The sequence below is a fragment of the Durio zibethinus genome, chromosome 12 (genome assembly GCF_047325235.1).
Source record: "Durio zibethinus cultivar Kanyao isolate XHJ-2024 chromosome 12, ASM4732523v1, whole genome shotgun sequence".
NCBI lineage: Eukaryota > Viridiplantae > Streptophyta > Magnoliopsida > Malvales > Malvaceae > Durio > Durio zibethinus.
The window spans coordinates 15,167,240-15,191,401 of record NC_143173.1 but is presented as its reverse complement, the minus strand read 5'-3'; the positions used below and the strand labels follow the sequence as shown (position 1 = coordinate 15,191,401).

Genomic DNA, 24,162 nt, shown 5'->3' with positions numbered 1-24,162 from the left:
CGAAAACAAATTTCACGCAATATCTTGTAAATGTAACACTAATAACATATATTAATAATTTAATATTAAAAAACAAATCTATAACAAAAATAAATCAATTAAATTAATAACATATATTAATTGATTTTTAAATTTTTTTTGTTTCTATATATTATTTTAATAAAAGTTTTTAATATATTCAAATAAATTTATATATAAAATAATTATTTTATTTTATAAAAATTTAATAAAAATATATAATTCAATTTTTTTTTTCATATTTGATTAGGTTGAAATTTAATATATGTATTTAATATATTTTTTTGTCTGCGCCAAATTAACACTTAAATGTCAAATCAATTTTTTATTATTTTGAATTTTTTTCTTACCTCTGTCGTGGGGTGGCTTTATTTGCACGTGCATGGAGTATGGCGTGGTAGGGACGGATGGTTTTTATTGGGAAAAAGATATTACGCGCTTAACTTGAGAATGGAATTGGTTTTCGAAAGTGGTCGGAGTTCGATTCGATGATCCGACAATGTCGTGGAAAATGGAAATTGAGAAGTGCTTTTGACAAGGCATCTTTTAAGCAATGCGTGGGGAGAAAGAAAAGCGAGGCCCGAAGATGAGGTGGAAACTACGTCGTGTTTATTTCTTTAAGGAAAATAATTTTTCTTGTTCATGGTGGGCGGTGGGCTATGCTTATGACCCACCACAAATACTTACGAAAATGCATCAAAAAAGTTTCTCGGGACAAGTGTCTCTAAGTGTTGAAACTAACTTTTCCTTTAATTACATCAACTAATGCTTTTTTCGATGATTCTTACAACATTACTTTGTCATTTTATTATTAAATTTTTATGATAAAATGATGTGATGGTGTTAAGTTGAGGATAAACGAATTCACCAATTAAGTTGATCCTTGTAAATAATCCTATTTGAGCCTAAACATGATATTAATAAATTTTTTGCTTATTTAAGCTCAATCTGATTCAAAATTTGAGTTTTATGTTGCTTTCCAGGTCTAGTTCATTTTTTAAAAAAAATTATATTCCGATTTGTATATATTTTATTTTTTTCAAATAAAAAATAATTTTATAATAAATATTAACTATAATAAAATTGATAATCAACAAAATGAAATTTTAAAAAATATTTTATTAATTTAATTTGATGTTTAAATGTAATTAGTATATTAATACATAGGACATTAATGTAGATACATATATTATTTAATTATCTTTTTATTTGTATATAATATAATTATAACAAATATATATAATAATTATTAGGCTTGGGCATTAAAGTTCATTCCTTAAACCTAATTTTTTTAATAAATTTAAAATTCATATCCAAACTCTCTTAAATTTTAAGCAAGATTTTTGGACTCAGGTATATAATTTGATCGATGTGTCACGAACTGAGATTCAAGTTTCAAGCTCACATGACTTTAGAACACAGGAATGATCCTAGGACCCAAGACCGTGATATCATCATCCACTTCAATGAAAAGCTTACTGTCATTGGTGACACATCGTTAATAACTTTTAAAATTGACTTTGATACTATTTACCATAAGTCGAGACTTAATTGTCATAGTTCACATTATCATCGCTCCATGATATGAGGATGGCTTCTTCCATGTCTCACATCAGACTTAATTATCATAGTTCACATTAACTTATGAGATATTGTTTGTTTTGATCTCTTTAATTTTATAATTTTATCCCACAAAATGTACCTCATAAATTAAAGATAATGTGGGCTCTTATATCCCATAATCAATTTTAAAATAAAATCGATATGAGATTCATGATTCTTCTTCATGATCGTAATACTGAAACATGTCTATTTTTCGATAATATCACAATTTAAAATTTCTAACAATAAAATATAATTAAATGTAAAAATGTTTACGAGTAAAATTATTCATGCAAACCCATTTAAATTGGGCTTAAATATGAAATTTAGATTTGGAATAGTCTGGGTTAAGATCCGGACATCAAATCTCAACGTGAATTAATGTCTAATTATTATTACTATTATTATTATTTAAGTTAGATGTCATATTTGGTGTAGTTGGATGTGCAAGCTTTTCATTCAATTAATTTGAATTTGACTTTGGATTACATTTGTGGTTCAAATTCGAGACTTTAAATATTTGAAAATGATTTCACTACCACTCATCTAACAGTCATCATAATTAGTTTAATTTACTAAAACCAAATGTTTCGACTTTTCAACATTGAAAAAAAAAAAAAATCAAAGAGTTTATGCCTATGACCGTTTGAGTGTTTACCGGTCTGTTTTACTAGGAAATAAGCAATGTGAATTTGAAAATCCGTTTTTTTTTTTAATCTCATTAGAGTATGGGAAGAAATGGCTCTTAGACTCCAAAGAAAAAAAAAAAAAAAAAAAAAAAAAGAATATGAATATGAAAATAACTGTCCAAGGTTTTTCTCCTTGTGTAAATCCTTGAAGTGTGATTCTTGTCTTCAACTATAAAATTTTTCATTTCCAAATTATAAAGATTTGGGTCTACCCTAATTACCCCAATTACACGTAGAGCTGTTCACGGATTGAATTTTTTAGTCTCCTTGCTTTGATTTGAAGATTTTATTATATTAATAAATAATATATTTAAAATATTAATAAATAATATATTCAAATTGAGTATTTCAAATAAAGGTGTAAATGAAAAAAATATTTGACGAATATTTTGTGAATATCTTAAATTTATGTTTATTTATTAGGTTTAACATACGATCACGAATAATATTTTAAGATTCGTTAATTAAATAAATAGATTTTAAATATAATAAAATTTATTTATATTTGATTTGTTTGTGAAAATTAATATAAATAGATTCAATTTTTATTTATTTATGTTTATTTATTAAACTTAATAAATGATTACGAATAATATTTTATAATTAATTAATTAAATGAATATACTTAATATTTTTAATTATAAAATATATTTAAAATAATAATAAATAATATATTCAAATTGAGTCTTACAAACTCAAATTTAAATTTTTACTCTAACTTCACGTGGTCTAGAGTTCTGATTAAATCACATAAAAAATAATTATCACGAAATAAAGTCCATGAATTCAAAGCATATGATTTGAAGATATTATTATATGAATAAATAATATAAATTTATTTATAAAATATATTTAAAAACATTAATAAATAATATATTCAAATTGAATCTTACAAACTTGAATTTAATAATTTTATTCTAACATCATCAAGACTTCATTTGTATAAATAATGAAATTGATTGTAATGAAATTAAAAATAATAATAAAAATGATTATAATCACAATTAAAAAAATTACTGCAACCACGATTGAAAAAAATTATCTTAGCTATAAATGAAAAAAATATTTAATAAAAAATTTATATTAAATTAATCTCATTAAAATTAATTTTTGATTTAATTGATGATGTGATAAATTTAATCATATTACATAAAAATACGATTAAATCCAGACGAACACTTAATCTTATTACTTAAATTATTAGAGAGTTAAGATTCTGATTAGGTGAGAAAAAAAATTTGTCAGCAATTCGAGTCCACGAAGTCAAAGCTCGTGTATATTTTCACCAAAAAAAAAACCAATAATTTATAAATTATGAGATTATAATATAAAAAAAGAATTAATTTTTTTACATTGACAATATAATTTTTAACTTCACAAAAAATAAAAAAATAACATATATTTCATTTTTAATTTTTTTATTTTTTATTATACCTTAAAAAATATGTTAAGTAATGTTTAAAAACTTTTACAGATACAATAATTTTCATATAATAAATATTTTTTAGTAGCACGATATATGAAAAAGTACAAAATAATTAATGAAAAAATTAAAATAAAATAAAAATAATAACTCCTGCCTAACAAAAACTATAGTCCAACAGTACTCTGTAGGAATTTTGAACAAAATTATTTTATTTTTGAAGTGTAAAACACGAGGCTATGAACTTTCTTCTTCATTCCAGATTTTGACTTGCAAAGCATAACTTCATATTAGCAGTCATCGATGATGATTCCAATTCTAGAAATTTAAGGAAAATTGAAAAGAAAACCTTTGGTCATTGACTCGTTCGTTGGCAAAGCTTTTCTTTTTTGTTATATTTAATGCATTGATAATATATAAATTTTATAAATTATTATGAAATCATATATTATCACATTATTAATAAATAAATTCAAAAAATTAAAAGTTTTGAGATGTAAATAATAAAAGTTGATTTTATCGATAAGTGATTGGATCGAGTCTTATTGGTGATTATTTGTTGAAATCATTTTGAATGCATAATTTATAATCATTTATTTTAAATTATTAGATACGATATATTTTATTTTGATACGAGAAATTAAATAATCTATCTACCTCTATTTTTTTATAAAAAAAATGTTGACTTTAAGAGATTTGAATTTTTCTTTTTGAGTTAATAAGTTAACGTACTAATCAAAATGTCATTTTTATTTTGATTAATAGCTTATTCTCAGTGCATGTCAGAATTAATTAATTATCAAATAATTTTACGATTTTTTTAATTACGATTCACATTGATCAAATTATATAAAAACTTAATCTAAGTTTTAAGTTTGAATATGTTTGAAATTTTTTTTTCCCTTATCACTTTGCATGGATGATCATATATTATTCTATTATGTTTAGGTTTCAAGTTCGAGTTTCATGCCTTACTAACATTGTGCAACTTTACATTTATTTCTTGGTTTTTTTTATTTATTTTTCATTTTATAATTTTAATTAATTTCCTATTTAAATCTATAATTTTGATTTGTTGTTCTATTTAAAAGCAATGCTAAAAAATATAATAAAACTTTTTAATTAAAAAAAAACTTTAATTGAAGGAAAGAGAAAAAAATTATAAATATCGATATTTAAATTTTAGACTTTTGGATATTATATCTTAAAAATAATTACATAAACTAATTAAATTAAATTTTAAATTAAAAATGCAATAGGTAATGTATCGTCTAATTTCTCAAAATTCATTTGGATGGATAGTAATATTAATTTCAATAAGATAAGAAAAAATGATGAAGATAAGATTAATTATTTTAACGATGAGATTAAAATCAATAATGAATATATGCATACAAACGTAACGGTTATAACAAGATAAATTATAATAAGAAAATAAATGATCATGAAGGATATTAGATTAAAAATTATATATAATAAAAATTTTAAATTATTTAATATTTTATGAAATTAATAAATAATTAAAATTATAAAAATTACTTTTTATGTCAAATAATAATTTTATTAATAAATACTTAAAAATTAATAAAAATAATAGTATATCAAATAAAATTAAAAAAATTAATACTAATATATTTATACAAATTGATAATAATCTAAAAGGTAATAATCATTTTATATCAAAATAATATTATTTTTATTCAAAATAAAGTTTTTTAAGGTAAAAATAAAAAAATAAAAAATAAAAAGCAGCGACATTTTTAGAAAAAGGGGTTGCTATGCGATTGAAAAATCTCACCGAATCGCTTTGGGTGGAAATTTTGGAAGTTCGATGAGAATTTCTACTTGCAATCGTGTTATTGTTGTTATTCAAAAACGTTATTGTGATGCGATTGCGCCAAAAACGTTGCTTATTGTGCTGAAGCGAAACTGCAACTAGATCCAAATGCAGCCTTAGTCAATGGTCTATTCTTTGTTGCTCTACAAGTCAGTAGGTTTCATTTTAGCTTCCATCTCAAGGAAAACGCTTTAAAAGATAGGTTGAAATTAGTAAACAAACTTGACAAACTCGTAGAAATTTTTTTTTGAGTTAGACCATTTTATTTCTTTTATATACATAAATATATATATATGTATATAAAATTATTAAAAACATTGATTTTAGATTTCACAATCAAGATTAAAAAAATAATATATATCCCTTAATATATATTAAAAAAATAAAAAAATTAAATACAAATTAATTTTTTTAATACCATTTGTGGAATTAAATGTATATATATATATTTCACTTGGGGTTGACAATTCAACTTAAATTCGGTGGGTTCTGACTTAACCGTAAATTTTTAAAAATAAAAAAAAATTTTAGATTGGATAAGATATTTTTGAAGAAAAATTGAGATCGAATTTTATGTAAATTCGCTTGACCCAATTTGGTATACATACTTGTATTATATATTTAATTTAATATTTATATTTAAAAATAATATATTTTTAAAGATAATATTAAATAATATATTATATTAAAAATTAATATCTTATTAATTTTATATCGAATTAAATTTAAATATTAAATTTATAAAATTATATTGGGTTCAGGACAAGAAAAAATTTACCTCGATCAGACCTTTGCTATCCATAATTTCAGTATGTTATATAAAATAGAAATTGAAAGTTTTCAAGTTAGATGGGCATGTAATCAAGGCATTTTCGCTTGAAGCAAAGTAGAAAAAATTTTCAAAGTAGTTTGGACGTTAGGCAGTTGACAAAATAAGATTTGAACGAGTTTTAGGTTTGAATTATTGGGTGATTAAACCAATTGTTTTGAAAACAGATTAAACGTAACATTCATTTGTTTTTACACATCGTAAGTAAAATTGTCCGTGAAATTGACTGTTTCTCAGCGTATTTTAGAAGTTTTTTTTCACCTAAAATTACTATTATTATGTCAGTTATATTCTTGATCAAATTCTTAGTTTTCTCTTTGACTTGACTGTACTAACTTCTCGTATGGGTTATAATATGTTTGAATTTTTTGTATATATGAAAACAAATTTTGAAAAAAAAAATTTTAATTTAAAATTAAATTTAATGATTCATACGTACCGTATAAAATATTAAATTTTTTATATTTATATTATATTTTATATGAAAATTGTGTTATGATTTTTATCGATATGAAAATATAAAATATAAATTTTTTTATTTTTTTAAATTTATATATAATTATTATTATAATTTTAAGTCATATTATTTTTGTGTCTTATTTTCGTATCATATTCAAATCGTGTTATCATGTTATATTTTATATTATCAAATTTATTTAAAATATATATATTTTAAAAAAAATTTTGTATTTCTCTTTTATTGGTCTAAATATATTTATTTATTTTGAATTTACTAAACTCATAAAAAATTATTTTTACACAAACTCCTAACATATTCAAAATTTGAATTTAGATAACAAAAAAAGAGTACATTCTTTTTATCATTTAAGTGGAATTCATTTTTTTATGGATATTTAGTGTGACATTGTGATGGTAAAAAAAATTAATACGAAAAATTGGGTTTTCCCTCCAAATATATTGAAGAAACTAATTATTTTTTTTAAAAAAATTTGTTGTGTGCTTAATCATAAGGTTATACACTAAATTTCACCTTTTCTTAAAAAGTAAAAAAAAAAAAAATTCTTTCCAATTTCAAGATTTCAAAAAACTAATATTTTTAATTATTTATTATCTGGCACAAGAAAATTCAACGCGTATAAGTTGTGGGCCCCATTTTTAGACTTTGGCAGTCAGTGGCATGAAAGAAAATGTTCTTGAGATGGACCCCACACATCCGGTGGAAAAAAAAAATTGCTCCTTTCAAAATCAAAGGCACAAAATCAGTTAAAAAATACAACAAAAAATTGCAGCCTCAAAACAGGTTAAAAAAAAAAAAAGAAAAACTGACACAAAATTTTATAATTTGAAATAAAAATTTTAAAGAGTTTGTTTTTTATATATATATATATATATTGATAGCAAAATTTTTAATTTTATAAATGAAATTAAAAATTATTATATGTTTTACTTTTTTATTTAAAAAATTTTTAATTATATAAAAAAAATCTCATCACGTTAATTTTGACAGTTAATTAATTTGATCATTTCTAAAATTTTAAATTTTTTTATAATATTAAAAAGTTTTACCAGAATTTTGCTTCTTTAATATCATTATTTTTTATTTTTGTTTTTGCACAAAATATTAAAAAAATTAAATACTAAAAATACCAATTTTAAAAAATTAAATATAAAAAATACCATTTTGTTTTAGCAAATTTTTTTTTTAAATACCATTTTTTAAAATGAAAAAAATTTATATTATAAATTTCCAAAAAGGTTTAAACAGCTATCCAATTTAGACCATTCACATTCACAAGTTTATTTTTTTCTATTTTTTTTTTTAAATATAGTAAAGTTGAATACCCATTTTACTTTTATAATTAAGACCAACAAAAAGAAAAAAAAAAGAAAAGAAAATAATTTAACGTTGGAAACACCAAGAGAAAGGATATCCATCTAGAAAAGCCACCTCTTCTAGAAATCTTATGACTTGAATACCTATCATCCTATCACCTTCCCTTTATTATTATTAATATTTTAAATATTTTAAAAAAATTATATTAAATAAACAATAATAATCATCATTTTTATTTTGTTATATTTTTTAAATTTTGAATTAATATTATTGTACTTATTGTTTATTTCTCTTATTATTATTAAATAAAATAATAATTTTATATTTATAATAATTTTATCTTTATTATGGTTATTAAATAAAAAATTATCTCAAAGAGCTAGTAGCCCACCATGTGTCAATTGAGTATTCCATTTAAGACCTATCTTTAATTATAGAATTATTTTATTTAATAATTTATCCTTATTATGATTATTAATTAAAAATATCATCTGAGAAGCCAACAACTCACCACTTGTCAATTGAATCATTTAAGATTTATTTTTAATTATTGTGTAAATATGGATTATTATTATTATTTTTTAAATTTTTATCCCTCTAGAAGCCATCTCAATTAAATATATAAAAAATCTGTCCTATCTCAGTAACCAGGCTCCTTGTGTATGTATATATATCTTTGAACTTGTCTTCCCTCAGCAATAAACCAAGTCTTCATTTATCTAATTACCCTTCTTTGCTTTTTGTTCTTCACTTCTGTATCAGTTCTTTGCTCAAAAGTTAAATCATAACCTGGAAGCTATGCAACAGATCAATGGTTCCTGGCAAGGTTTTGGAGATGAAGCCGATGAAGAAACACTTTCTCTTTGTGATCTTGTCATAAGCAGTGATGCCAATGAATATTGGAACAATGATGATTTCTCCAAAGAAGATCACCAGAGTAATAGTGGAGATTTGTTTGAGTTCTTCAGTGATGATTTTCCTGCTGCAGCTCCTGAAGATGATAGCAACATCATTTTTTGTGGGAAACTGATGTCTTTCAAAGAACAACAACAACCCAAGATTGAAGACAAACCACAGAGCCCGAAAATCAGGAAAGTCAAGCAAGAAAATGATGACAAGAAGAAGAATATCAGCAGCTGCAAATTTCCATGGAAAATTTCAAATTCATTCAACAAGTCAAGAACATATCCTTCATCATCAGCAAAAGGGTCATTAGGGAAGAGTTTCTACAAGTCTTTATCACTGCCAGCTAAAGGATCCAAAAAGAACAATGGGAAATATGGGAGTGATCGAAGCAAGAAATTGGGGGATGAAAAGTTTGATTTTTCTGTCAAGAAAGTATCAATATTAGCAACGCCTGTCAAGTCAAGGTGGTATTTGTTTGCATTTGGAGTAGGAAGGTTTCCAATGGAGATTGAGCTCAAGGACATGAAGCTGAGGCAGACCAGGAAGAACAAGGCAATGAAGTTCCAACCACCGGAGCGCGTCGGACCGGAAAATGCCATCGGTGGCAAGGAAAGGAGGAGATCGGCCAAGGGTTTGTGGAGGTTGCTTAAGGTTTTAGGGTGGAAGAGTAAGCATACAAATGTTGATGTAGTTCAGGCTTCCTTTGGTTGCAAGCCACATGTGTGAGCAAATTTTCTCTATTCACACATGTGAAAAATTGATAATCAAACAGTCTAATTTAGGGTTATATAGTAGGATGTAATTCTAATATCTAATTCTAATGTGAGATAAGTATGGTTTCAAATAGTTTTTGCTCTGTTAAAAGCATGAAGAAATTGCCAAGTACTAAGTTCTTTATTCTTCCTTTTAAAGAAAATAAAATATTAACACAGATCATAGAATTCAATCCTACATTTTCTTTTTTCAGTTTTTGAATCTTCAATTATCAACTTAAGTATTTAGTTAGCTCTTTCAATTAAAGGACTTCAATTCATAGTGGAAATTTTTTTTTTCTTTTTAATACAATTAAAATTATCCTTAAGTTTTTGTTGGACGATTTTAAGGATGAATTTTTTTATATCGAATTTAAATTTAAATTTGAATTATATTTTTATAAATAAAAAATTAATGTATTAATTATTGAATTAAATATTTTGTATACGATAAAAAATTAACGTATTACTATTATTTAAAAAAAAAAATCTGTAGTCAAAAAGGAAAAGAGAACCTAATTTTGCAAATCATACTTTTAGCGCTTCACATGTCCTGCTTTAGCAACGGAAAGGAGATTCAAAAAGAGACCAAATGTTTAATCAGCAATGAAATAAGCAAGGGTATCTCCTCTAACTTCAACACCAAGTCTCCAACTACCAATAACAAAGTTTTCATCTTCATAACAGTTTAGTTAGTTTCAACATTACCACCTTTCATAAGGGATATAGATCTTATTTGTTTATTTTGTATTTAATATATATAAAATATAAAAATTATTATATTATAATTTATATTAACACGTTAAATATAAAATATATTTTTTAATTTTTATCATATTTATATATAATTTTTTATTAAAATTTATTTTATATTTAAATTAATAAATCGATAAATAAATAAACAATGAAACAATCTAAACCAACAGATAATCCAAGATTAGATTCCCTTAACTTTTGTCCCATACAAAACATGTTTTACTTGATGTTCAAGCCTAACTTTTACCAACTAGTAATTCCTGAGCTCTTGTCCTTTCAGGTTTCTACATTTTTTCTTTCAATATTTTGGAGTCCCATCCTTGTGGCTAGGTCAAGAATAACCTTTAGATCTAATACAGCATTGCTTGCATCATGAATATTAATTGTCTCAATTATTTTATTGTGTTTTGTTTCTTTCATCGAAGACTATATATTATAATACTTGTTATTGTACGACCAACCAATTCCCTCAAATGAAAGGATTTGAACAAAAACATCTTTTCTATAGCCACGAAAAGTAGCTTTATAGATTTGGCATCTAATTGAATTTTGAGAATATGAAAATCTCTTTCATGAATTATTAGAACCCGACCCGTCGGACTCAATCCTTTATCAAATCTTCAGTTTCTAGTCTGAAGCCAGCCATGGAAAGAAAGCCTATACTTCAAGATAGGTGAGAGAAAAAAAATTCAAAAAAATAAAAAATCGATTCAAAACTGTTGTATTTAATTTAGATCGAATTTTTTATTCAGTTTTAATTAAATTTAAATATTAAATGTTTATATTAAATTTGGATTGAATTTCAAAATGAGATGTGAAAAAAAAAAAAAATCAAATCAGACAAAATTATATATTTTTGTTAATTTATATATATTTTAAAATTTTATAAAATAAAAATAATTATTTTATACCTGAATTTATTTAAATATATTAAAAATTATATTAAAATAATATATAAAAAATAAAAAAATAATTTTAAATAACCATTGAATTGAACCGAACTGATTCTGAACATATAGAAATTTAATTTAAATTCGAATTTAGATCGGATTTTAAAAATTCATAATTTTATACATTATTTAAAAAAACTGAATCGAATTCAATTTAATCCAAACCCTCATCACCCCTACTACAAAAAAAGAGATATTTTCCTATTTAATGGCACATGGTTTTGTATTAGCAAGCAAAAAAAAAAGAAATATTGTATCAGTTCTTTTATACCGATTGAAATTGCATTATTCCTTTGAAATTCTGCTCTACAAATAGAAATCATAAAGCCCTAGGAGTACACTAAATACTTGAGAAGGAATTAGCAATTCATACATATTACTAAGCAGAGGCAATAACAAAGTACCAATCTTAGGTTGTTCTTTTCTTTCTCATTATTCCATCGTCTCTTCCATTATCAATCGACAAATCTACCCTTTTTTCCTCTGAACCTTCTTCGTCATTTAGCAGCCACATGGAACAAGGAACTGTAATACTAATAACAGGTTAACTCTAAATGCAGCAAGATACTATAAATTTCGGCATTATGAAATGCTACTTCGTGGTATTGCAGTGTTAATAACTAATAACTTGGGATTCACCAGAATCATAAAGGCATCGCTCCTTCCCCATCCTCAAATGCAAAACAATGTAAGATTAGAGCCAAGTCAGAGGGAAATAATGGCACCTTATCTTCTGATCCAGAACCAGATTCCTGGAAGCAGCCTTCTCCATTATTCTCTTGTAATATCGTGTAAATGGAGCATTAGCACTGGACTTTTCCGAACTGCATGCCAACCATTTATGAAGTTCGGGAAATTCCGGTCATTATAGCTCTAGATAACTTAGGTATAATTTAAATGAAGAATACAAAACTGCAGAAACGATTCAACAGATTGGTGATCTTTGGGTAAAAATGCCACCTCATCTCTTTTCCTCTGTACAAATTCAATGTCCTGCTCCACCTACAACACCAGAAAAAAAATAAAAATTTTATGATTCTTTTTCCTCTTTTCCATTTTATTTTTCTTTTTCAAAGCTGGTTGTGCAATTCATTTTTTCTTTTTCAAAAGTATCCGTTTGCCAGTACACTGCATAATGAAACATCTTACTTTCTATCAATCAATATTTTTAAGTATACTATAGTTGAGTGCCAAAATCATCATAGCATGATTTAAAAGGCAGCATTTTTATTTTTTTTTTCAGGGAGGAGGGGTTTGCTAATAAGGCAGATCTGGTTCAACAAAAAACATCTATGAACTTCATACAAATCCGTACCTGATGGATAAATCGCTTCACCACATTACAGAAATTCTCAATGGTTGTCATTTCATGAAACTTCCTTAGGCAGATGAGGGGAATGGTAGCAGTTCAGGAAAAGTTATGTGATAGCTCCACCAAGCAAATGCATTGCAAGTAATTCAATGACAAAAGAAACACTGTTTCTGGAAGTTTTGAGATTTTAACTAATGTTTTGGCAGCTGCACCGTGAACATCCACATTAGTTATAGCAGAAATGCATGGATCTTGTGGCCAAGGGCCGAGAGATATTTCAATTCATAGTAATAATGATGACGAATCTCTAACCTTCAAAATTGAAGAGAAGTTGAAATCTTTTCCAGGTTTTTCATTTCCCTTTCAGTTTTATATTCCAAAATTTCCAAAGCAAATGCTGCAACAGGAATGAAAACCCACTTGCACTAGAAAGATTATTCAATCATTGAATGCATGTAAGTCTTAAGAGGCAAATATCTTCGTTCAGGAAACAAGACAGCTACTCCATTGATAATCTGAATGATCATGTATAACAATGGCTGAAGATCATAATCTTGTATGTTTGCTGATATAAATGAAACCCAGAGATCAATGCAGTTTGTATACTGCCAACTGGATATTCTTTTGACTGCTTCCTGCTTACAAGCAATAACAAACAAGCACCATCAAAACATGGCCTTGCATAAAAACATCAAAGTCATAATGAACTACATATATCCATAGGCATCTAATTTAACGAGCAAAGAATGCCCAATCCAGTCTGATCGAGTTAAATAAGATACCAAAAGCATCTGCATCACATAACTTCTTCTTTGTTTGTAGACCAGTTTGCAGTGTCTTAGAAAGTTGCTCAACACAAACCATTGTCTTTCTAGATGAGTTTTGCACATCTTGAGAGCATAGCTCAATAAAGGAGCTGTGGAGAAATTGTTTATGTTTGAATGAAACTGGATCGACAAATTGGCAGTTACCAACAGAGGCCTTATATGTTTTAATCAAGCATGAGTTGAAGCAATCTGAGCTAAACACAGAAGCCACATCTTTTATGACCAGGAAAGAATGTGAGGCAAGAGTCCCTTCACCTGTTACCCACAAATGAACTGCAACCTGAAATCAATTTGAAGAGTTATCGCTGAGTGGAAAAAGAAAATTAAGAGTTATTTCTGCGGCAACAAGGTATGAGATAAAAAAAAAAAGAAAGTAAGACAGAATCCTTATGAGAAAAGATATGGATACAGCTAGCGTTCAAGATTCATCATCCTCTTGTATTCTCCTAATTCCCACATACAATAGTAATTAAAACATTGGGTGCATAATGATGGAAACATATAACCCTCTATGCTGACTGTAAAGTACAAACACTAATATAAGACAATATTAACTTTCCTTCATCATATCCTAAAATTAATTACTATCATAAAACTGCCAATAACATAGATATTTGAAGTGTCATATCACAGAGAATATAATACCTTTATCAATCTGTGCAGCAATGGACGAAAAGCGCAAAACATATTATAGAGGCTCTGAGTCGAGCCAAGGAGAGGGCAAGTATCTCAGACTCAATAACTTGATTGAGGAGAGATAGTGTACTTCTCAAATAAGACTTGATCAGTGGCTTCATAGTTTTCCATTTTGAAGTATTCTTCAACTCCAAAATGGTCTCCTTTGTGCAACTAGAACATGATATTCCTAGCATTCCTCGAAAAATATTATCAGCCTCCTGAAGCATGAAGATTAAAATCTTGGAAAAAGTTTTGCTATCTTGAAGTCCACAACATGAATCAACATCAAGAAGACCATGGTTCAGTTCCATAATGGCATGTGGCTCAATACCCATTTAATAAACTAGGAAGTGCAGATATACTCTGCTGCTCTCTGACTAGTTGGCAGAAAAAAAAATTAAGGGCAGAGCTAGTCAACAACTTGTCCTTTCTTAAATTTACAGTGCCCTTCCTGGGGTTCTGTGAGCCATCATCACTAGTATTGTCCTCATCTGTATACTGTTACAAAGAATAATACAAAAAAGTTTACAAAGGCACAGCCATCAAATGGACAAAATAAGGGCAAAAAGGACGAATCAAAGAATTCCACTACTTATTTTTCCTTCTTTTTCTGAAATACTAGTGAATGATCATGAGTTTATAATTCTTTGATAGTTTTTTAGCATATAATCATAATATCTCAGAAAAAAAAGAAAGAACAAGGACATAACCACAATATGCCAATATATTCCCTTTTTCCCATATATCTGAGTATCTAACCTTCATGGTATGATTTTCTATTTGGTTTTAATCTGCACTAAGCAAAGTTGAAATAATAATTATATGTGTTTCTTTCACCCCGCTAGACTTGCAATTTTGTAAACTTTGGATGCCGAAAAATTGATCAAAGGTAAAAGGCTTATATGTTCTTTCTTACAGCTACCTGGGTGCAAGGAATGCAAATCAAGAGCAGATTATAGATAGCAAGAAATAAAAATTAAAATGATCGATGCATTTTCCCATTTAATCATTTATCGTATTATCTAGTTAAAAAGAAAATAGACAAACTAAATAACTTACACTCTCCTCATCCCTCAATTTCTCGAGGCTTTCTCATAGCTTTCCAGAAACTTAGAAAATTCAGCGTCCTGAAATTTACACAGTACAAATGCTCAATTAAATAAAAATGGTAGAAACTATTTGTTCACATTAAGTAACAAGAAACTTACAGGCTACAGCTTGGTGTAACATAAGATAAAAATGAACATACTTTTCCGTTTTATTTTTCTTTTTCAAAGTTGGTCGTGCAATTCTTTATTTCTTTTTCAAAAGTATCCATTTGCTGGTGCACTGCATAATGAAACATCTTACTTCCTATCAATCAATATTTTTAAGCATACTAGAGGTGACTGCCAAAATCATCATAGAATGATTTAAAAGGCAGCATTTTTTTTTCTTGGAGGAGGGGTTTGCTAATAAGGCAGATCTGGTTCAACAAAATACATCTATGAACTTCATAAAAATCCATACCTGATCGATAAGTCGCTTCACCACATGACGGAAATTCTCAATGGTTGTCATTTCATGAAACTTCCTTAGGTGGATGAGGGGAATGGTAGCCAGTTCAGGAAAAGTTATGTGATAGCTCCACTGAGCAAAGTGCATTGCAAGTAATTCAATGACAGAAGAAACACACTGTTCCTGGAAGTTTTGAGATTTTAACCAATGTTTTGGCAACTGCACCATGAACATCCACATTAGTTATAGCAGAAATGCATAGATCATGTGGCCAAGGGCCAAGAGACATTTCAATTCATAGTAATAATGATGACCAATCTCTAACCTTCAAAATTGAAGAGAAGTTGAAATCTTTTCCAGGTTTTTCATTGTCCCTTTCAGTTTTATATTCCAAAATTTCCAAAGCAAATGCTGCAACAGGGATGAAAACCCACTTGCACTAGAAAGATTATTCAACCATTGAATGCATTTAAGTCTTAGAGGCAAATATCTTGGTCCAGGAAACAAGAGAGCTACTCCATTGATAATCTGAATGATCATGTATAACAATGGCCGAAGATCATAATCTTGTATGTTTGCTGATATAAATGAAACCCAGAGATCAATGCAGTTTGTATACAGCCAACTGGATATCCTTTTGACTGCTTCTTGCTTACAAGCAATAACAAACAAGCACCATCAAAACGTGGTCTTGCCTAAAAACATCAATCATGATGAACTACATGTATCCATAGGCATCTAATTTAAGGAGCAATGAATGCCCAATCCAGTCTGATCGAGTTAAATGAGACACCAAAGGCATGTGCATCACATACCTTCTTTGTTTGTAGACCAGTTTGCAGTGTCCTAGAAAGTTGCTCGACACAAACCATTGCCTTTCTAGATGAGTTTTGCACATCTTGAGAGCATAGCTCAATAAAGGAGTTGCAGAGAAATTGTACATGTTTGGATGAAACTGGATTGACAAATTTGCAGTTACCGATAAAGGCTTTATATGTTTTAATCAAGCATGAGTTGAAGCAATCTAAGCTAAACACAGAAGCCACATCTTTTATGACTAGGAAAGACTGTGAGGAAACAGTCCCTTCACCGGTAACCTACAAATGAACTGCAACCTGAAATCAATTTGAAGAGTTATTGCTGAGTGGAAAAAAATTAAGAGTTATTTCTATGAAATGAAGGTATGAGATGAAAAAAAAAAAAAGAAAGTCAGACAGAATCCTTATGAGAAAAGATATGGATACAGCTAGAGTTTAAGGTTCCTCATCTCTTGTATTCTCCTAATTCCCACATACCTTACTAATTAAAACATTGGGTGCATAACAATGGAAACATATAACCCTATATACCGACTGAAAAGTGCAAACACTAATATAAGGTAATATTAACTTTCCTTCTCATATCCTAAAATTAATTACTACTATAAAACTGCCAATAAAATATATATTTGAAGTGTCATATCCCAGAGACTATAATACCTTGATCAGTCCATGCAGCAATGGACAAAAAGTTCAAAAAATATTATACAGGCTCTGAGTTGAGCCAAGGAGAGGGCAAGTATCTCAGAGTCAGCAACTTGATTGAGGAGAGATAGTGTACTTCTCAAATAAGACTTAATCAGTGGCCTCATAGTTTTCCATTTTGAAGTATTCTTTAACTCCAAAACGGTCTCCTTTTTGCAACTACACCTAGAATTCCTCAAAAAATATTAGCAGCCTCCTGAAGCATGAAGATTAAGATCTTGGAAAAAGTTTTGCTATCTTGAACTCCACAACATGAATTGACATCCAGAAGACCAGATGGTTCAGTTCCATAATGGCATGCAGCTCAATACCCATTTAATAAACTATAAAGTGCAGATATACCATGCCGCTCTCTGACTAGTAGGCACAAAAAATTAAGGGCAGAGCTAGTCAAAAACTTGTTTTTGCTTAAATTTACAGTGCCTTTCCTGGGATTCTGTGAGCCATCATCACTAGCATTGTCCTCATCTGTATACTGTTGCAAAGAATAATACAAAAAAGTTTACAAAGGCACAGCCATAAAACGGACAAAAGAAGGGGAAAAAGGAGGAATCAAAGAATTCCACTGCTTATTTTTCCTTCTTTTTCTGAAATACTAGCAAATGATCATGAGTTTATAATTCTTTGATTGTTTATTAGCAAATAACCATAATATTTCAGGAAAAAAGAAAGAAAGAAAAAGGACATAACCACAATATGTCAATATATTCCCTTTTTCCCATATATCTGAGTATCTGACCTTCATGGTATGATTTTCTATTTGGTTTTAATCTGCACTAAGCAAAGTTGAAATAATAATATGTGTTGCTTTCACCCCACTAGACTTGTAATTTTGTAAACTTTGAATGCAGGAAAATTGATCAAAAGTAAAAGGCTTATATGTTCTTTCTTACCGCCACCTGAGTGCAATGGAATGCAAATCAAGAGCAGATGATAGATAGCAAGAAATAAAAATTAAAATGATTGATGCATTTTCCCATATCATTTATCTTGTTATCTAGTTAAAAAGAAAATTGACAAACTAAATATCTTACACTTGCCTCATCCCTCAATTTCTCAAGGCCATTCTCATAGCTTCCCAGAAACATAGAAAATTCAGGGTCCTGAAGTTTACACAGTACAAATGCTCAATTAAATAAATATGGTAGAAACTATTTGTTCACTTTAAGTAACAAGAAACTTACAGGCTACAGCTTGGTGTAACATAAAATAAAAATAAACATAAAACCAAATGAAAAGGAGAAAGAAAGAGAGATTCAAAGAACAATATATTTGTATGAGGATATATATGTGCAAATATATCCAACTGTTTGCACTTATATAAAGCAATTAATTCTAGCATCATTTCCACTATATAATTCTAATCAAATCATACAAGGCATTTCACTCGAGTATATCCGTGTGAAATTCATCTGTAACTCCTACTGGTTTCAGAACGAACCAATCATTGACTCTCAAAAGATTATTTATCCCCCAAGAATCAGCAGTTAAACACGGTAAGTCGTAATTCCCTTTTTTTGCAGCCTCTCAAATTTTTTCCTCTTCTGTGTGAGCTCTAAAAGAATTTCCCTGTTCTGCACTGATAAATCACTAGCATCATCATTATCCACATCCATATCTACACAAGCATAGATAAATGAATCAGAGATATTAGCAAGAAGGAAGGAAACACATATAAAAACAACTGTTTATAGTGTCCTCGCCATCTTGGTTACTCTCATTTACATTTTCACCCAAATATTTACAGCCCAAGTCCTGATCATTAGATTCAAACATCAATATGAGAAACCTTATCAACCCTCAAAAGAAAGGCAAGGAAAGGGTTTTAAGGTGTTTTATATTTCAAAACCTCGGATAAATATCCATCACTCTTTGAATCATCTTCAATTGCATCACTCTCATCACTAAACACCGCATCAAGCGCAGCATCCTCTCTATTTTCACCTCCCAAGTCTCTGAATACAAATTTTAAATGCTTTGAGAAAAGGCACAACATCGCATATTGATATCGAAGCACCATCCAAACAAAAATTAAAATGCAAAAGGAGAGAGCACACATGAAGTCAATGATTAAACCAAATAAAATTCTTTTAAACTCAGTGGATCGTTACTTTTGCTACATTGTTTCTATTACTTCAAAAGTTGCTAAAATGCAATTATATTCGATGAAAAAAGAAAAAAAGATTAACATGCATTGAAACATAGTTGTTCTAAAAATAGACCTGATAATCTAAAACACAACATTGTAACATGACACGAACATGATATAAATAAAGGACACAAAAATGGCACAATTTAAAATTTTAGCTATAATTATATATGGGTTTAACAAAACCAAAAAGACACATTTCATGTTTTCGTGTCAACACAAATTGTAACCCAATTTTCGTGTAAAATACAATACGAATACATGAATCTCAACATTTTACACAATACAATATACAAATCGTCAGGTCTATCTACAAATACTAATATATTGTATTATTCACAAAAAGTTTTATTTATTTAATTTTTTAAATTTACCTTCCATTAGACTTCCCTACTTGATCTTCTTTTAGGTTTTCAGCTTCATCCTGCTAATCTTCTAAAAAGATTAACATCACACTAAGTTCTCATTAACAAATTTAATTAATTTTACACTCAAGAACAAGTGAACAATGACAAAAACTAAAACAATTCATCGATAATGCAATGAAAATAAATTTAAATAAAATAAAATCCTCACTTTTACAAGCTCTCTTTTTGAACACAGATTTCAACTTCCGCTTTCTTTTCAATACGGATTGAAGATTCTTTCTCACAAACTTCCTCGCATTTTTCCCTAATTTCCCCATTTTTTCTAACTACTTCGAAACAATGATAAGAAAAAATAAGATAATAATGAAAATTAGTAATAAGTTACAATTTCAACGATTTAAATCAGTATGTGAAAGAAAGAAGGAGGTTTTCGAACCTGCAATAACGGCGGCTTCTTTGTTTTAGTTTGAGTTTTTTTTTTTTTTTTTTTAATTTGGTTCGTTAGATTTTGTACAAAATGGGGAGGTAAGGGGGCAAAATTTTTAAATTTAAAATATTTAGGATATTTTTGTAATTTTAAGAAACAAACTGATTATAAATTCTAAAATACAAGAGAGGCGACTACTTTTCTTTTGGGCCGATAACATTTCAAAATTGTGTTTAATTTTTTTATTATAAATTTTAAAATTCGATTTTAATTTAAATTCAACTTTTTTTAAAATGGATGCAAATTAAATTTTATAAAATTGAATTCTATTGGTTTAATTAATTAATTTTTAAAATTTAATTTAATTTAATTTTATATTTATATATTATTTTAATAAAATTTTAAATATATTTAAATAAATTTATATAAAAAATAATTATTTTATTTTATAAAAATTTAAATATATATAATTTAATTCGATTTTTTTATATTTTTATCTAAAATTTAATTTGACTTTAATATATATTTAATATTTAAACCTATTCGAGTGGAATAAAAAGCTGATACAAACCGTTGGATTTTGCAAAGTGAACAGGCGGAGTTTGAAAGAAAATCGGGTCGTGTTGGATTCCACGTGGCAAAATTTTCAATGTCGACTGAAATTTCAGAAGAATCTAATCTAACGGTCGAACTAGAAACCCTAATCTCCATTTAGGGTTTCTAGATATAAACTAGTATTTCTCTCACTTCTTCGCACACATTCTCTCTCTTCTTGCCTCTGCCGATTTATCAGCTCTTGAATTTTTAAGGTTAGATTTTGTCTGAAGCTTCGTTTATGATCGAATTCTTATTCTTTGGTAGTTTGAGTTTAATCAATGATTAGATCCCTCTTTTCTTATCTCATTATTGATTATGATAATGATTTCTTATTTAATCCTAATTATTTTTTAATTTTAATTTATGCATTTCCTAGTATATCAAAATTTATTGATGGTTTACTTTTTTTAAATAGGTTTTTTATTCTTAATTTAATCTGTTTATTATTATATAATTTTAATATATTTATGAACAAAACGGCGTTGATGTAGAATTTAATGGAATATTAGTTTAATGTCATAAAAAATGAAAATTTTGTGGGTAATTTTTTGCTGTTTTGTGAGTAATTCGCTGTCTGTTCTTCGAAAATTGATGTAGAAAATGTAGATCTATGAAGCATTAGGCTAATCAGGGTTTCATTTTTGAGCTGATAAGGTGGTAATTCTTGTTGGATTTACTATATGGATGAAACCTGATGTGTTTATTCTATGGTTTGCTAGTTTCTGTCTTTGTTTGATTTAACTTTTACTGTGATGCAGTTTTTTCTGCCATAAAGAGTTGCTATGGGTAAGGAGAAGGTTCACATTAACATTGTGGTCATTGGCCATGTTGACTCTGGAAAGTCAACCACAACTGGTCACTTGATCTACAAGCTTGGAGGTATTGACAAGCGTGTGATCGAGAGGTTCGAGAAGGAAGCTGCTGAGATGAACAAGAGATCGTTCAAGTATGCCTGGGTGCTTGACAAGTTGAAGGCTGAACGTGAGCGTGGTATTACCATTGATATTGCCTTGTGGAAGTTCGAGACAACCAAGTACTACTGCACTGTCATTGATGCCCCTGGACATCGTGACTTCATCAAGAACATGATTACTGGTACCTCTCAGGCTGACTGTGCTGTCCTTATTATTGACTCCACCACTGGAGGTTTTGAGGCTGGTATTTCCAAGGATGGGCAGACCCGTGAGCATGCTCTACTTGCTTTCACTCTTGGTGTCAAGCAAATGATTTGCTGCTGCAACAAGGCAAGTTATCTCATTCATAGTTTTAGTTCAGTAATTTCTAATTGGTTAGCCTCGTAATTAGTCAAAGGCGCGGTTGCTAAATTTGATATATATATATATATATATTTATATGTTTCCTTGACAGATGGATGCCACAACCCCCAAATACTCAAAGGCTAGGTATGATGAAATCGTGAAGGAAGTGTCTTCCTACTTGAAGAAGGTTGGTTACAACCCCGAGAAGATTCCTTTTGTCCCCATCTCCGGTTTTGAGGGTGACAACATGATTGAGGTCCACCAACCTTGACTGGTACAAGGGTCCAACCCTCCTTGAGGCACTTGACCAGATCAATGAGCCCAAGAGACCCTCTGACAAGCCCCTCCGTCTCCCACTTCAGGATGTCTACAAGATTGGAGGTATTGGAACTGTCCCAGTGGGTCGTGTTGAAACCGGTGTCCTCAAGCCTGGTATGGTTGTTACATTCGGTCCCTCTGGACTGACAACTGAAGTTAAGTCTGTTGAGATGCACCATGAGGCTCTTCAGGAGGCTCTTCCTGGTGACAATGTTGGCTTCAATGTTAAGAATGTTGCTGTCAAGGATCTCAAGCGTGGATATGTTGCCTCAAACTCCAAGGATGATCCTGCTAAGGAGGCAGCCAACTTCACCTCCCAAGTCATTATCATGAACCACCCAGGGCAGATTGGAAATGGTTATGCTCCTGTCCTTGATTGCCACACCTCTCACATTGCTGTCAAGTTTGCCGAACTATTGACCAAGATTGACAGGCGATCTGGTAAGGAGCTTGAGAAGGAGCCCAAGTTCTTGAAGAATGGCGATGCTGGATTTGTTAAGATGATTCCCACCAAGCCCATGGTTGTGGAAACCTTCTCCGAGTACCCCCCACTTGGGCGTTTTGCTGTGAGGGACATGAGACAGACTGTTGCTGTTGGTGTCATCAAGAGTGTGGAGAAGAAGGACCCAAGTGGAGCCAAGGTGACCAAGTCTGCTGCCAAGAAGGGTGGCAAGTGAAATATGGTCTAGTCAGTTTTGGCTTGCGGCTTGTGCGAGGATGGTTATGTTGAGCTTCCTGATGCAAACCCAGGTGCTCAACAGACGATGGCGGGATTTTTTATTATTGTTATTGCCTCTTTTTAACGGTTTTGTATCTCAGACTACATAGTTTTGTGTTAAGTTTTATTTGAGTTGAGACTGATTTATTATTTTAACTGTTCTATTCGTTTATCAATCCTCTTGAGTTTTATTTCAACCGTCTGTTGACGACATGAACGCCAATACGGTAATAGAATTTTTATTGACGTTAGCATTTTTCAGCCAATGATCCAAATGCGGTTTAATTGGATCCAATCTGAATACAGGATTAATTGGGGCAAAATAATAGCGTTAAAAGAACATTTATTTTATTCTAATTCGGGCGTTAGTGTTAGTGTTAGACATGTCATGAGCATGAAATGAGTTTGATATTATAATTTTTTTAAAAATTATTTTATACATTAGGAGAATCAAATTCTAACATTTAATCTCATTTTGGTGTAAATTTAATCTATCTTGCAAGGTTTGATCTACTTTGTAATAAATTAAAATGATTGTTTTGTTAGTTTTTGTTTTATGATTGAAAGATTTTTAAAAAATATAAAAAATGAGAGTTTGAGTCTTATCATATTCAGCTTATTTTCTATTCTATTCTATGGATACAAAAGTGATTGTTTCTTCTTTTAGTTTCTTATACTTATTTTCTCAATCAATAAAGTCAATTTTTTTAGCCGTTTAATCAATATACACCTGATTATCATATCATCACCAGTGAGAGTTGACATTTAAATCACTTATCATAAAATTAGCTCGCCTCTTACTAAGGAAGGGTTTGCTCGACACTTTTATTGCAATCAATGCATAACTTCAAAACTTTACATTTAACTTTTAATTTGTTTGAAATCATTAAATATAATTAGTGCTTACTTAAAATTATTAAATATATTTTACA

General features: G+C 28.7%; 1 protein-coding gene and 2 pseudogenes across 4 annotated transcripts; 1 reads left to right on the top strand and 2 right to left on the bottom strand.

Annotated features, from left to right (window-relative positions):
• Positions 1-11,789: 11,789 nt before the first annotated feature.
• On the bottom strand, positions 11,790-20,371 carry LOC111297641 (protein REBELOTE-like; annotated as a pseudogene). The gene is made up of 14 exons (XR_016326332.1): positions 20,031-20,371; positions 19,238-19,501; positions 19,080-19,149; positions 18,888-19,012; positions 18,429-18,497; positions 17,350-17,869; positions 16,687-16,986; positions 16,197-16,522; positions 15,884-16,090; positions 15,434-15,501; positions 14,342-14,872; positions 13,182-13,976; positions 12,873-13,075; positions 11,790-12,559 (listed from the first exon to the last, which is right to left on the bottom strand). The product of XR_016326332.1 is annotated as a protein REBELOTE-like (transcript).
• Positions 13,304-14,709, bottom strand: LOC111297636 (protein REBELOTE pseudogene; annotated as a pseudogene).
• A 618-nt stretch (positions 20,372-20,989) lies between the features above and the next one.
• Positions 20,990-23,427, top strand: LOC111295847 (elongation factor 1-alpha-like). 3 transcript variants are annotated; one of them, XM_089740715.1, is made up of 3 exons: positions 20,990-21,147; positions 21,694-22,179; positions 22,304-23,427. In XM_089740715.1, the coding sequence occupies exons 2-3, from the start codon at positions 21,718-21,720 to the stop codon at positions 22,463-22,465; spliced, it is 624 nt and encodes a 207-aa protein (XP_089596841.1). In that variant the 5' UTR covers positions 20,990-21,147; positions 21,694-21,717; the 3' UTR covers positions 22,466-23,427. The 3 variants fall into 3 exon arrangements, with proteins under 3 accessions (XP_089596841.1, XP_089596839.1, XP_089596840.1); XM_089740713.1 differs by having other exon boundaries at positions 20,993-21,147; XM_089740714.1 differs by lacking the exon at positions 20,990-21,147 and adding an exon at positions 21,174-21,195.
• The last annotated feature ends 735 nt before the right edge of the window (positions 23,428-24,162 follow it).